Source organism: Cavia porcellus, unplaced genomic scaffold (genome assembly GCF_034190915.1).
Source record: "Cavia porcellus strain 051 isolate PalLab524CR breed Dunkin Hartley unplaced genomic scaffold, mCavPor4.1 scaffold_9, whole genome shotgun sequence".
Taxonomy (NCBI): domain Eukaryota; kingdom Metazoa; phylum Chordata; class Mammalia; order Rodentia; family Caviidae; genus Cavia; species Cavia porcellus.
Window position 1 is genome coordinate 34,677,374 of NW_026947492.1, and position 16,151 is coordinate 34,693,524.

The window sequence follows — 16,151 nt, forward strand, 5'->3', positions numbered from 1 at the left end:
CTTACTATATTTTAGTGTGCAGTTTTTAGGTCTGATTTGAATTGTGACCTAAAAGAATTCAGTATCCAAAGGAAATGTCCAAGGGTACTTGCCAAAATGAAGAACCTAATGAAAATGATTCTGTCATTAAAACCTGTGGAGAAATTAGAACAGATGGCTTTTAAAATATGGAATAAAAAGTGAAAAGATTGCTATGTGATTGTATTCATCTTATTGTCTCTCTTAAAAAGAGAAATGAAGAAAAGAAATTTGGAATTTTGGGAAGCCATGAAGACCTTTCAAAATTATCAGTTGACAAGAAACAGGTAAGATTGTATTTGAAAATAACAGTCATGCATATTATCAGGGTGATCTCAGAAGAGGGATCAATGTTCAGAAGCGATTAAAAAGTTAGCAACTTTCAAAGAATCTATCAGTGAAAATAGAAATAAGCCTTAGTCCAATTCATAAAAGAGAATTATGTGTGTATTTAAGACATGTTAAGTTACTTATTGGTGATGAGATACAGGACTAGTGTTTTGAAGAAGGAAAAATTAGGAGAGGAATCCTTCAGGGACCTGAAAGTGGATATGATGAACTGAACACTGAAGCTTGGGTAAAGAGGACATGCAAGCAAAGGTCAGTACTTCCTTATTTGTCAGTAGTCAGAACTGTTGAAAGAGACACTGTGGGAATTTTAATGGTCAGCACAGTTCACAATGAACCTTGTGTCCTAGAGACCGATTAGTCGGCTAATTTGGAGAAGCAAATCCTCAATGAGGGGAGCATTGCTTCCTTTTTGTTGCACATGCCCAGTAGATGTACTCTAAACCCTAAAGGGAAATTAGAAATGAATGAATCAGAAGCCCAATGTGTTAGGTAAGAACTGTGTTTGGTTGCATATAATTAAAAACCCAGACCACAATGGTTCAGACAAGACACTTGTAGTTTTAGCCCCTCCCATTTACTTCTCCAGTTAGTTACCGGGAGACTGTCATTAGGAGTGATTATCAGTGCTTCTCTTAGGTTTTTTTTTGCAGTCAGATGCCTTTATGCTTACTGTCAGGACTTGAAGAAAGAATGAGGATGAAGGACAGGTGGGCATGCTAGCTGGCTCTGCTGCATCCCGACAAACACCTCCCAGCAGCTTCTGCTGCTAGACATCAGAGCCTGGAACTGTACCATACCACTGGGCTGAGAATGAAACCACTTGAAGGCAACACGAAAATAATCTCTGGTTTTCCAAAACAATCACCATTCGAGGTTGTGGAAAATTGGAAGCATCTTGCCATTCAGAGAAGTTTTCTTTAGGTTGCCTGTGAGATATGGTTGAATATGGAATGCATTTAAAATTAGTACAGATGTGGAAGATTATGAAATGGCAAACAATACATACAATAAAGCTACAACATCATTTTACTCAAAAGGAAGAGTACAACATAGTGGTTAGGAGGGTAGTGCAGAGCTTCAATTAACAGCAGCCCTCAAGACACATTTGGTCAGTCAGCCTATTTTGGACCAGATTGCAAGTTAAAGAATTTTTTGTGTTTTTTCTTTTCTCTCTGAGATGTGTGTTTTGTTTGTGTTTGCATTTAAAAAGGTTATAGAAAAATAAAAAAGAAAGTGTAACAAATTGCATGTGAACAATGAAGCCTAAAATATTTCTTACATAGCTCTTTACAGAAAAAACCCTGCTATTTTCAGTTGGTGTCCTAACGATGGTAATCTTGAGGAGAACACTTGAGTAACACAGACAATTAAGCTCAAATATTTTATCAGTGATTTATATCATTATAATGCACCTATATATGTGTTCTACTTTGAATGCTGCCTCGCTAAGGCTGTCAATCATTTGTGGGATGCAGGCATAATCGTGTTAGCAGGAAAGGATTGTTTATAATATTAAACTGTTAATACCTATAAAGTTCTTTCAACACCAAGAGCAGGAAAATCAAATAAAACAAAACAGTTTAAAAATGATGTGAAGACACAGATACAAGATCTAAAATAGGCCTAAAAGTCCTAGAAAAAGACAACAGATAGAAAATGAAGAGTCAAATTAAAACATTTAAGTGTTTGGACCTGAAAAACTAATATGAAATAAATGAATTCATGAGTGGAATAAACAGAAACAATAATGGCAAATTGTAATTTCAGAGTGATTTTGGAAGTTAGAATACATTAATTGCAAAATAGATAATTAGTATTTTTTTGATAATTAGTATTTTGAGGATAGGTATTGCACACATACATACATACATACACACACACACACACACACACACACACACACACACACAAACACACATTCACAGAGTCATCTTTATTTCCCATTACTTTCCAGCTATAGACTTGGATGAATTTTATGGCCTTCTCAGGCTTGGATTTTTTCACTTGTAGTTACTACAGTCTCAAAGAATAATTAAAGTAAATGAAAAAAAACTTACCAAAGTACATGATGGGAAGTATGTTCTTCTCCTTACATGTCGGTATCTTTCTTTCCACTTCTTTTGTGGAATCATATTGGTCGTAGTATGTTAGCCAGTCCCTAGACAAAGAAGAGACAAGCTAACTGATGAAAATGTGACCTTCTTGATATCCATGTCTTATTCACCTCTGATTCTTAGTATTTTCATATTGTTGATACCAAGTGTCTGTGGAAAGACACCCACTGTCTATGTGGGTGCTTAGGAACTATAGATAGATAGGAGGAAAAAAGAAAAAATGTTAGCAAGAGTAGGTGAATAGCTTATCTGCAAAAGGATATTCAACTCAAAACATTTATACTCTAATTTATCCCTTTAATCATTTATGTTATTTATATGAGTTAAATTAGTTGCATATGTTACATGAGAAAATTGATCAAGGCAAAATGACATAACAATTTTTCAAAAGTGTCTTTAGGTAGTAGATATATTTGCAATTGCATCCTTTTTTGACATATCAGTTGTTCCAAATTGCTTGTGACAGGTGTGCCAAGTAATATAATTAATAATAATTTAAAAAAGATAAACCTTGTGAATGAGACATCTTACAATCTTAACTTAATTCATATATTTAAATATTGTGATACAGAAAGAAAAAAGAAAATGTGGAACTTTTGGTATTATGTTGTTAGTCCTTTTTATACCCATGAGAATTGTGTTACAATTGACAGTATGGCCACCGTGTTTTCTTCTGGATAACAAGTTATGAGTATTAGTCTTATTCATGATAGCCTAAGTAACTAAGAAGTGGATGGATGTAGACAACTGATTTTTTAAGATTTATTTTTGTTGCAGAAAAAATAGTTAATATCTAACACTTTAAATTTTTTCATATATAATTCAGTATTATGAAGATCATTTGCAGTGATGAAATGGATTCTTTATTGAGCAATTCAAGAAAGTGTTTTTTGCCTTTCCACCTACTTTCCATTCATGATCCCCAAAATGTCTAAGGGAAAAAATAAGTTCTATAATTTTGTGGAAGGCATTTCAATGGACTGTGTATATTATGCATTGGCTATCTGTAATATGTCGGCAATATATAATATTACATATAACCAATTCATATAAACATGAAGTTCTGTCTGTTTGGCAAACTTTTGCTGTTCACTGCATTTCTTATTTTGGAAATTGATGTGCTAAGAGTGTTGAAGTGAATGCTTTGAAGATTGGGGTATTGTGTCATGTCTGCACCTTCAGCAATTCATTTAACTTCTTTGAACTTCAGTTTTCTCATCTGAAAAACAGAGTTGATTGGAATGTACAGTCTACCACACAAAATTGTTAAGAAGATCTAACTGGTACTTTCAATTATGAATACTATACAAGTATAATAAACGACTTTATACGGAAGTGACTCTTTTTACTTTGTTACAAATAACACAAAGTTTTTACAAATGTAGGTCAGTGCAGTTTATACAATATAATTTTAAAGTAAGAAATTATGCTTAAAATATTGTGGACTCATGATAACAAATCATGAGACAAATATGAGAAAATTCAAAGAGGATCAAAGTGCCTTCTCCTTGATAGAAACTACAGTATCTATAAAAATCAAATAATTTTATATTCCTTTTAGTTTCTCCTAAAGCTTTAAAATTTAAAATTTGTTTTAATCATTTAAAAATGTGAATCTTTTAAATGAGTCTTGGATGACTATATTTTCCAGTATCACATATTTTAATCCTAGGTGAAAATAAACTTTTGGAACTGTAAGAAGCTGTGGTATCTGGCCCAGTTGATTCCAATGACAGCTGAACAGTCTAAAGATCCTTTTGTGAAGTCATATGTGGTGGGAGTATGTGGGTACACTGTTCATATCTTCTTTAAAGACTCCGCTGCTTTCAGTTCTTGTCCCAGATTCTGAACCTCTGGGGTCCCTGAAGTTTTCTTGCCAAGGCTGTGTAGGCTCTGTGCATCCTGGACACTTCTTTTCAGACAGAACTCCTCTCTGTGCTACTCTAGAGCTCCTCACTGGGGCAGACTGATTTCTCAGATCATTTCCTACCTTCCTCTTTCACATGGGAGCTGGGTACAGCCTGAAGGCTCTCTGCCTTCTGCTCACAGCCCCCCTTGTCTTCCATAGGTATAAATCTGAGCACATTCCACACTTCTCGGTCTTGGAGTGTGATTCCTGGAAGCTCATATCAACACAGGTGTCTATTTTCCCTTGCCATGCGATCTTGTGATCAACTTGAGATGTTATTTCCTAAAGCTTGGTTACACTTGATATATTAACTGTATTCCAGGCAGAAAAAATAATGCTTTTAAAAGCAACTATGTATATTTCAAACATGTTTGCCAGTGTCACTGAGATCAGCTCTTACTAGAACATTTTGGCCCTGACTTGTACTTAGAAAAGTTCTCATGGCTCATTCTTCCTTACAGAATTCACATGGTTTTTACTCATTATTTTTCATAAGCCTGACATCTAAGACAACAAAGTTTCTCTTTTACTCAAAATGTCTCTCTGAATGTTGACGCCTTTAGCTACACAAACACTGCCTTCATATTTGCTCCAGGTACACCACAAAAATCAGGAGCATGAGTCATAGAAAATATTTTCTAAAAAAGGTGAGCAGTTCTCTACATTATCTTTCATAGCTTCTTTCACCTTGAATGCTCACTGGCATTGGTGATTGCTAGCATTAGATCTTCAGATGTACACTATGAACAGCTCCCTGTTCAACAAATAAAAGTTGGTCTCTGTCATATCCTGAAGTGCACATAGACTCAAAAACACTAAATAACTTTCAGAATAACTGAACTGTTTTGGTAAAAATTACTTCAGTTTTGAGGATTTTTATAAAGGTTTTTATGCCCTATTGAGTTGGTCTGTTCTGCACTGGATTGAGTAAGAACTTTTGTATTAACTATATAGCCAGGAATTATCATTTTTAGCTATGTCTAAGGCAGAGGCTATTAAAAATCAGGTGATATGATCACAAAAACTAGTGATTTCAACTGTGTCTATTTTACCAGGGCTACATCTTCGTGTGTTTTTGTGCAAATTCCTAATGCTCTTCTCTGGCTCTCAAGTCCAAATCTGGCACTATGTCTTAGAAATGTATATTTTAATAAATAAGACCTTGGAGGTTATAATGCTCATTTAGCTGTAAAGATCACTGAATATTTTATTCCCTGGATGGGCTGGGCACATCAGTAAAAGCAATGTTTGGCAGTTTCTGGAGAACACATTGACTAGGTTATAGCTGGTGGTAAAATAGACCTAACGCCATGTAATAGATACTTTTCTTTCTCTACAGTAATGACACTTGAGCAGTTAGAGGACAAATGACTTGTCCAAAGTCCTATTTCAGATAAGAGACAAAGGCAGAATTCAAACACACATCTAGTTGACCCCAAAGCATGAAGTTAACAGGCACAGTGTAACAGTTTTCTTTTGTGTCTGCGTCTCCTGATGACTAAATATAGTGTCTACACCTTCAAGTTCATTGCCTTGTTCCTGGATTTAGGCATTTAATACTGTTGAGAATTCAGAGACTTCCAGGACTATTTCTATACCTAGTCCTGTAAGAAATCACAATGACAGGAGCATAATTGTTCTTCAAGTGAAGGATCCTCACTCTGATTCTACAAGATGAAATAAGCATTTCTTTCTAATATTAAACTCATTATTGGGAATTCAGAAAGCAAAAGCATAAAATATGCAGAATATGTAGTGAAAAGTATATATAAGGAAATAGTGCTGCCTGCAGAGCTGGAGAGTACGAGTATGTTTACAGGGATCCGCTCGGTCAGCTTCATTTCCCACTCCTGATGCCACCTGGCAGCACACTCTGTAAACACGCCGCTAAGGTGCAGATGCCGCCTGTATTTCAAGTTGATTTCCCTTGTATGTGCAAAAGTGTTAACAACGAACTTGTCAAATTTTCAATATTAGTCACTAGACATGGAAATAATTATATATTAGGATTTTCTGCCACCAAGTGGTAATAATGCATCTTTGCACATTTAGGTAATTCCCCCTTAACATTTCTGTGTTGGTCAGTTTTTGAATAAGTACTTGTTAAATTTCTGTGATATATTAGAAACTGGTCAAAAGATTTTTTGGTGAATAAATGCTATATATTTGCATCAAAATCTCAATATTTCACACTTACAGCAGAACTATTCACAAAAATGATATAGATGAATTGATAAATATTTAGTCATAAACCACTTATTTATGTTAGTGGTTCTCAATGAAAGATGATGTGCCTTCCTCCCCAACCCCAAGAGTATATATGATTGGGAGCATTTTTGTATGTCACAACAAGGGAGGGATCCACTATCTCTACTATTTGGCACCTTGTAGAGATATACAATGTGCTAATCATACCACAGTGCACAGAAGACGCCTTGTACCAAAGCATTTTCCAGCTCCAGCGGTTAATAATGTAATGATGGAGAAACCCTAGACTCCACCTACTAAAAGCATCAAAACATTGATGTTGAAGCAAGGATTTTAATGGAGTTTCACTGAGCTTTACCTATAGCAACTAAGATGTCATTGGAAAATATAAACAATGAATATCTTTGGTCTTTGAAGAGTTTCTCTTCTGGAAGGCAATTTGTATTCAAAACTTACAGGTTTAGAGCTACCTTGTGTTTCTCAGTTTCTCTTATTTTCTCTCCAGAAAATCATTAATGAATTTTTTGTTATCCTCGACATTTAATATGGTGTGATATCATGCTGATTGTATATTGCTTTAATTCTTTGTTGGAAAATGCTGCCATAATGATATTTTACTTGAAAAGTATTTCCAAAATGGGAATGCTCTATAGATGCCTAAATTCAAGTGGCTTATTTAGTGCTTTTACACAGACCCAGTTCAAAATGGTTAGTTAGTGCTTTCTCAGCAGCTGAATTCTGTCCCACAATAGTCTTGCCTTGCAGTTTCTTCAGGATCTTCCTGAGACTCTAGGACACATGTTCTAATCAGGCTGCCTGTTGGTCCTTCATTAAGGGATTTCTGAGGTGACTGCCATTATTTCTCCAACTTACTTACCTCTGCTAACTATAGTCGTACCTGTGGAAAGGTTATAGCTTGACTGTTAGAGCAACACGATTGAGACCCATAAAGTCTAAGAGTTCTCTCATCCTCTTACAGTCATGGAGGGTCAGAAGATACATAAAGTGTCATTGATTGGTCTTGGAAGACACGATATTAAGCAAATTAGTAGAAATGGCACTATATGCATGGACAAGATTATTTATATATATATATATATATATATATAAGATAATTTATTAGTTCATGTATGTAACTAATAAAATCTCACCATTATTAACAATTTAAAAATTAAATAATCAATTTCTGATTCTTTTCAAATTACAGCTTGGACAAAACAAACAATCAAGCATAAGAAGTTCAGAAGATTTCCATTTAAATAGTTTCAATAATCCTCCCAGACAATATCAGGTAGGTATTAACATTTAAATAAAGTAAGGCTAGTTACTTATAACACTTAGATTCTCAAACTACGTGATTCACTAAGTGAAAATGAAATTATTGAATATTTTTATCAATATCAAAATAATATATTCATTCAACAAATATTTACTAAGTAACTACCATCTGTGAAATGCTTTCGACATGCTGAAGACATAAAAAAATAGACAAAATCTTGGACTCAGGTAGCTTACAGTCTGTATGTTCATTCCAAAAGGCTAACCTTACAGAAGAATAAAGACAGAAAAATTTGCCTCAAATCTTACCTCTGAGAAATAAAGATTATATACTCATGGTGAATACTCTATTATGCAAATAAGTTAATATTGCTTATAGAATAAGTAATAGTTTTCACTCTATGAAACATAAATTCATATTGTTTTTGTGGATATATGGTATTCTTTTCTATAAGTATATGATAATTATAATAATTCACTACTGAAGGACATTTCAGGGTTATTTTCTGTGATTACAAATAGTACTATGAAAATGCTTATCTATGCACCAAATTATTTCTTTAGAGTAAATATTTGAATGTAAAGTTTTATTGGCATTTAATTTCCAGCTTAGGTGGTAAGATTGGTTTATTCTGCACACCTGCCGAGTCTCCTGATTTTTATAAAAAGTATACAGTAAAAGTAGCATCCATAGGACACAAGCCCACCTAGAGATGCTTTATTATAGTGAAACCAGCGATTCCTATGAAATCCAAAGTAACTACATTCCTTGAAGCAGTGAGAGCTGGGTATAAACACCTGCTCAGCTCCCTACTTCCACATGTAGTACTGCACATCTTTAATCTGCCTAATGGAAAGACTGGGCCTTACTCTAACACTTTTCAAATAAAATGCAAACAGTGGGTATATACAGTTAGGTGTTTTTTTCTATCTACTCCTTTCCCAGGAATTAAGTTTTGAGCCATTAGCTCAGGTGATATGAACATTTCTTTAAAAAGAAACAACCAAAAATCCCTTTTGTCTTTGATAGCCGTTATTTCCAGAGTACTTACTAAAGGGTAGAGGCTCAAACCTGATTTTAAATGAGAGATCTGTTGTAAACATACTACTGAAATCACTTTTATCTCTGTCTAGAAAATAATGAAGAGGCTCATTAAAAGATACGTGCTGCAAGCCCAGATAGATAAAGAGAGCGATGAGGTGAATGAAGGTGAGTTGAACGGTGGGATAACCCAGCCCTGAAGTGAGCCACGACAGGGGTCCTGAGGTGGAGCTGGAGCAGAGCAGAGCAGGAAGGCTGGGGATGGCAAAGGCGAGCTTCCGGGAAGGCAGAACAGGCTGTTGACAGTAATCAATTCTGCGAAACAGGAGGAAGCAGGCTGTATCTCCCAGCTGTCACCTGCTAGATAAAAGGCACCGGGGCTTGGAGGAGATGGAGGGAAACACGAGGTTCTGCTACTCCAACTGTGCAGCACTCACCATTGTTTTTTAAACATACTCTAGGAGACCTTTGGTGCACACTTGCTGTTGTCTTTTCACTCACCAGACCTTTCCCTGAGAAATTAGAAATCTGCTCCCAATGCCAATATGTTTGATTTAATCCTTGTGGAATCAGTTGTCTCTGTATTGCATGTTTACAATTGAGTTCTCGACACTTTTACTTTTCATAGGGGAACTAAAGGAAATTAAGCAGGACATTTCAAGTCTCCGCTATGAACTCCTAGAAGAAAAATCTCAGAACACAGAAGATCTCGCAGAACTGATTAGAAAACTTGGAGAGAAATTGTCCTCAGAACCAAAGCAAGAAGAAAACAATAGATAATGAAAAGATTTTCTTGGAAATTCGTATTTATTTGTTCACTTGAAGCCATATTGTTTTCTGACTTTTTAAACTGAAGATGAAAAAAGAAAAGGTTACATGATAACTTGGGTTACCCTGTCATCTGGAGCCCTCGCATCTAATATTTTGGTGATTAAATTTCGCTATTTAGTCTAAAAATTGTGAATTCTGATGAAAATTTTGTGTAGTTATTTAGTACTTGTTTTATAAGCTGCTTTTTTGGATGTCATATAGTGATTATATGGTTGCCAGATGATATCTGCCTCGAATGGGTCTCAGATGGCAAGGATCTGTGGATCTGCATTATTTCTTGTGTGTTTTTCCTCCAAAGGTGGCTTCAGGCATCTTTCTGCCTACTTGGTGCATCCGCTGAGGGTAACTTCCAGCCCTGGGATACGGGGGAAATAATCTGTGGTCATTTAAAGAAAGCTGTTCAGCCCCAAAGAATAAGACTGATATTATTTGTGCAAAATTGGCTTACATCCATATTAAACTTTTTCATTTATGTCTTTGAAAACATTACACTTAACCAAGAAAAGATGTTTCCTCCACTTAACCCTGGAAATATCCTACAGTTGTGATATATTGCATATGTGTGTGTGTGTGTGTGTGTGTGTGTGTGTGTGTGTGGCTGTGTGCATACATACACATAAAATGCTTACTCTGTTTCTTTTGTAGCTAATATAAACACTCAAAAGCTCTTTATTATAAGATATTTTTGTGGCTGAAAAATTAATGCCCAAATAAAAAACTTTTATAGGAAAAGTATCAAAGTCACAAATAATGCAGCTATTTACTTCAGTTATAGCACAATTTTGTGCTACTTTTGAGGGCATTTAAAGAGATTTTTCATATTTGGTCATTGAATGTAATGGTGGAAAACTGGTGTGGGGATTTGCACATACCTGTTATCCCAGTATGTTCTCCTCTCCTCCCCAAATATATAAAACAGGAATTTCCATTCACATACATTCATCAAGAAGTTGTTGCTACTATTTACTGATGCTGTTGGACAATATCTTAAACAGCTAAATAAGGGAATGAAAGTCCATCTGTTTATCCCAAAACTATCAAGATTCAGTCCAAGCATCAGCCAAAAATGATGCTTTATGTTCAGGAAAGTGAAGCCCTAAATGCAAATCTTTAACTTCATTTCAAAAATGAAACACTTGCAGAAAATACGTTTAGTTCCAGCTTTGGCTTAATTTAAATCAAAGAACTCTTAGGTAACCAGATTAGAAAATACAATTGAAAGTTTATATGCAGTTTGTATTGATGGATGCTACTTTTTAAAAAGGTATTTAGTGATACAAAGGTCCATCTTCAAATGTTGGGTGACAATTTTAGAATCAGCAGTCATGAAAAAAATCAATCTCATACAACATGCTCTATCATCAAATTAAAACCACCCAAAATCCATAATGTTTTATGTGTAATGGTGCAAGAGATTGGCCTCCATGCCAAAGACTATGGTATGACAGCGCCTAGATCCCTGAAGACTCTGAACAGATATTCAGATTTTTCAGCATCCTTTTAGTTGTATTGACAAGATAACATATAAGTCTGGGGAAATATAAGAAACATAGCTCCTCAGTAAGAAGGATTACTTTCCAAATTGCTCTTGTTTTTATTCAAAATTAATATCCTGAAGTCAGAGGATTTTCCTCATTGGGCAGGTAAATTGGAACCTCTTTTAATTTCTCTTAAAGTGGCACACAAAAAGAGCTACCAAAGTATGTTAAGAAAAAATTAAAATATTCCTTTATATGCATGTTGTAGCTCTACTTTTAAAGTAAGGCGGCTATAAGTTGAAAGGTGTGAGTTGATGCTTTCTGGAGTTTCACGCAGAATAAGGGCAGGACAGAGGTACTCGCCATCCTGAGCACACAGCTGCTCCTCCTCTGCTGGGCTTTGCTACTCCACATGGCTGACTCATCATCAAAGAGCAGAACAAAATTCTGGTTTTGTAGAGAATTTCTGGTTTCACCTAATCTCTGCTCTCATTACTGTGAAACCGAGAAATAGCCCAGATTCAATGTGATTTTATTAGACATACACAATAGATCTCAAGAACCCATTGTCTACTTAAAACCACAAGAGAATGAAAGGAATACAAAAGAAGTGTCAATCTGAGTGGAGAAATAAGAATTTAAGACAATAACGAAAACTATTATCTGCTGTGTGCCAGGCACTGTGATAAATGTTGTTCGTGTGTTAATTTACTCTACTTACATTTCCATTACCTTATGAAGTAAATATTGTCATTATCCTCATTTTGGGGATGAGACAACTAAGGTACTTACTGGTCTTGGTCCATCCTACTGAAGGTGTTTGGATGGTGCAACGTATTTGGAATTATCAAGGTAAGGAAAAAAAAAAAAAGCTGTACCTGAGAGTCACGACTCACCTTATATGTCTAGCCCAGTGGCAGACAGCAGTGGTAAGTGAGAAAAGATATAGCTCAAGAGATTTGACTTCAAATGGATTTTAAATATAAGAGAGGAAAATACCTTTAGTTTTTTTTAAAATCTGTCTTAGGTTCCTGGCTGAAACCCCTGTAACAAGAAGCAAGTTAACAAGAAAGAAGTGTACAAATTTAATGTTAGTTTATGTGACATGGGAACTTTCAGAAATGCCGATTCAAAGAAATAAATAAGTTACATATTTTATGCTGAGTTTGATGATGACAATCGTGAAATGTAACTATACAAGGGAGATAGCTGACCTGGTGGTGATGCATTGGAGATCTGCTTCTTTAGATTCTTCCTGCCCTCAGATTCTTCAGGTCCTCAGAGATAAGAATGTTCCTTTTCTCTGGGTACAAGGAGGGCACCTCTCTAATGCAGGCACTTTCTGGTCTGCTTCAGGGAGAGGTCAGAACACCCTTCCCAGGTTTAATGACCCACTTTGGAGGAAACGTGTAAGGGAAAGGTGAGAGTGACCTTTCTGCTCTGACATTTATTACTCTTTTTTTCAGTTTAAAATATTCAATATGCTAAGGTGCAGTATTTTAGGGCAACATGTCCTGGACCTCATCATCATTATAAAAGAGAATAAAAATGCAGATATTTATTTAAGGATAGGGGACCGTGTGAGTGGGCAGAAGAGTTCCACATGAGCGTGGAATATTGAGGAAATTCTTCAGAGAGCAACAGCAGGTTCAATGGAGAATACGTCAGGGAGGAAAATGTATGGATGGACTCAGGAGCAAATGTTTGGGCTTTGGACAGCCTATCCCACACGTCTGGGATGATTTCCACATGAAACAATGTTATATGCATGTGAATAATGAAAAAAAAAAGAGAACAAAAACTTTTAGTTACTTGGGGATCACACACATACACACCCCCCAGTAAAAGGCAACCAAGTTCCCTGGTCAGTGCACTAATTGAACCATCAGCGAGAACTTATCAGCAGCTTCAGACACATTCCAAGTGTGACCTGCATCAGTGTGGCTCCTAATATGAAAACTGCCTCTCCCACTTTTGTCCCCTCACTAGCAAGTACCGCACATGTTTTTGAGGTCATTCCAGTAATCCCAGCAGCTCTCTTCAATGATGATAAACATGTGTGTGTACATGTTACAGTCTCTGTCATTCGATATAGAGGGCACAGTTTTCCAAGAGAGCAAGCTGACCAAAGTTTGTGCAGAAACAGCCCAGTGTCCTAAAATGGAATGAAGTTGAAGATTCAGCTAAACGTCTATTATGGCGCAAGACTCATGGTCTGAGTCTTTATTTTTATTTGTGGTGAGCTGAGGTGAGGTAAGCATCATGAACTGATTTTTCTGAAAGATTTGTACAACAAGACAAATACATTTTTCTTTTCATGAATCATTAGAAAGATTGCTTGAATTTTCTCCCTTACTCTATGTCATGAGCTATGGCTATGAAATTTTTGGAGACATTTTCTAAAACACCCAGGATGAATTCGATGATAATAGTTATCAAAAACCTTCCATGTTGGAGCCAGTTTTTGTAGATTTCTGTTTAGCCTTGTTTACACTAGCCACTGTATTATAGTTTTTTTAAGGAGAAGAAAAAGATAAATGAACATTGAAATAGAGTTACAAAACAGGTTAGTGGGACAATTTTTAAAATATACTTATGTCGATTTATGGATAATCAATTTATTGAGAATAAGTGAATTATATGAATAGGAACTAATTTCTCAAATGCTCTTGAAAATGACATATTGAGGTCATCTTGTCTAATGATGGTTATATTTACTAAGGAGTGTATATATTCCTAATGACTGTAATACTTCCTAGGAAGGTACAGTGTTACCTAGGATACTGAAGATGAGTATCAGCCTATTTGGATTGCTATCTAAAGGAAAAAAAAGCAATATCTGGTGGATTGCAAACATTGAAACTTGTTTCTCATTGTTCTGGAGATTAGAAAGTCCCTCAGCAGATTTCGAGTCTGGGGAGGGCTGATTCCCAGAAGGCCTGTGTTCACACAGGGTGGAAGGGGGCCCTGCCGTCTGTTTAGCAGGGCACTAATCCCCTTCAGGAGACCTTTACCACTTACCTCCATCTTCAAACACCACTGCCTTAGGAGTTAGGATTTCATGTGTATTGGGAAGGAGCAGAGGCCATGACATTCAGACGTTAGCAGTAGGTATGTACAGGATCTAAGATATTTCATCCTTCTTTTTTCTAATGCCCACCTGGAGGGTCATAAAGCTTTCATTATTGTTCACCAATAGCAGCAAACAGCAGGAACAGTGTCTGCAGGCAGAGGGGCAGGCACGTCTTCTAGGAAATGCACAGAACATCGTGATTCTTCTTCTAGCTCGTGAGAGAAAACCTTGGGGCTGACATTCAGGAAGTGAATTTTGAACTTTACTGCTCTGCATTTTTGTCCTAATTATTGTCCATGAAAACAGACTCTTATCACTGTGAGAACAATTTTGTTCAGAATAAATTAAGTTTACTTATTACCATGTCTCGGGCAATGCTTTGCTTTTGCCTTAACCTTCTCAGTGGTCTGTGATTCAGCATATGACATTTAGCCTCTACTCTTCAGAAAATAGACTTCCAACAAAATAATTGAAAAAAGTCAATTTGTAGAATGCTTCTTGTATTTAAAAATGTTTGCCTCTTATTTTGTTGCTACAATTTTTTAAACTGTGAAAGAATATATACACATATACATATGTGTAGTCTACCATGACATATACATAGCAATGTATACATGAGCACACACACACACACACACACACACACACAGAGGCACACGGAGTGGTCAAGCTATAGAGTGAATGTTTAAGTTTAAAAAAGATTGCAGTAAAAGGCACATTGCTGTGCGCCCCTCCTACAGACTCCCTCTTACTGTGGACAACCTTGTATTCCACTGTTCTTCCCGCCCCCTTAAGCAGTTCTGGAAGTCCTCTTTTGTGAAAAGGTATGAGCTGTGATAAAACCTGTGGTGAATTCTGATGCCGAGAGTCATCCAATGGAAAGTCCGGCTTGAAAAGACCTGATGGTGTGTCCTCATCTACCTTATTCACTCATGTGGCGGTGAATGACTGCTCACTAATCCCTAAAGTTAAAATGACTGTGAAAGGTAAAAGTTTTGAATTGATTCAGGACATCAAACAACCAGGACAGCATACCTAAAGACACTCATGAAAGAGGACTTCCAAAACTGATTCAGACAGTAGCAAAAACTACGAGATAAGTGTATGTGAAGCACTGAGAATCTTCTGAGGATTATTATTTATTAGCAATGCATCTTTCATTTTAAAAGATTATTGATCATATTTTTAAACATTGACCATATTTTTCTATCATACCTTGCGTAAAAATTTGTGTGAGTTTGTCTGATCAAAACACTTTTGAAGAATAGCTAGTATACTAGAAAAATTATAAACATGGACTTTTTTTCTGTTCTACCTGTCTTTTCATCTTTTCTTCATCCAATGATCTTACTTTATCTGATCTACGTATGTTATCTCCAACTTGGTAGTTCAGAGTACAGGACATGGAGCCACACTGCATGGACTTGACTCAGCTCTAATGATAACTGGCTGCATATTGTTCAATCAGTTTCTTAACCTTCCTGGACCTTGTTATCACAGTTCTACAGATGACAAACTAACGTCTCCTCCTGCCCTGAGTTTTTGTGAGGATGACACGAGTTAATACATTTTGGATTCAGAGCAGAATGGCTCCAAAATTTTCTTTTTTCCATGCTGTGTTGAACGACTCCATTTTAAAACCTAATGGCATTTGGGTTTTGACTCATATTTCTCTGATACAATTGGTACTAGTTTCTGGAGTACTGAGCTAAGAAAGATTCAGAAGCCCCTGTAGTAACCACTAGAGAACAGTGACCTAGAGATGATTACACTCCTTGCTCTTGATGTAGGGAATTAGTGCTGCTGCCACATACTTGCTATTCTTGAAAAAGATGAATCACACTTGGAC

General features: G+C 36.1%; 1 protein-coding gene across 1 annotated transcript in view; it reads left to right on the forward strand.

Moving 5' to 3' along the window:
• Trpc6 (transient receptor potential cation channel subfamily C member 6) overlaps window positions 1–9,877 on the forward strand; it is a 102,630-nt gene extending 92,753 nt beyond the window's left edge. Inside the window, 4 exon segments of the mRNA NM_001173032.2 lie at window positions 231–305; window positions 7,808–7,891; window positions 9,013–9,088; window positions 9,549–9,877. Of these exon segments, the coding sequence (NP_001166503.1) occupies window positions 231–305; window positions 7,808–7,891; window positions 9,013–9,088; window positions 9,549–9,700 (387 nt within the window). The 3' untranslated portion in view covers window positions 9,701–9,877.
• Window positions 9,878–16,151: the final 6,274 nt, after the last annotated feature.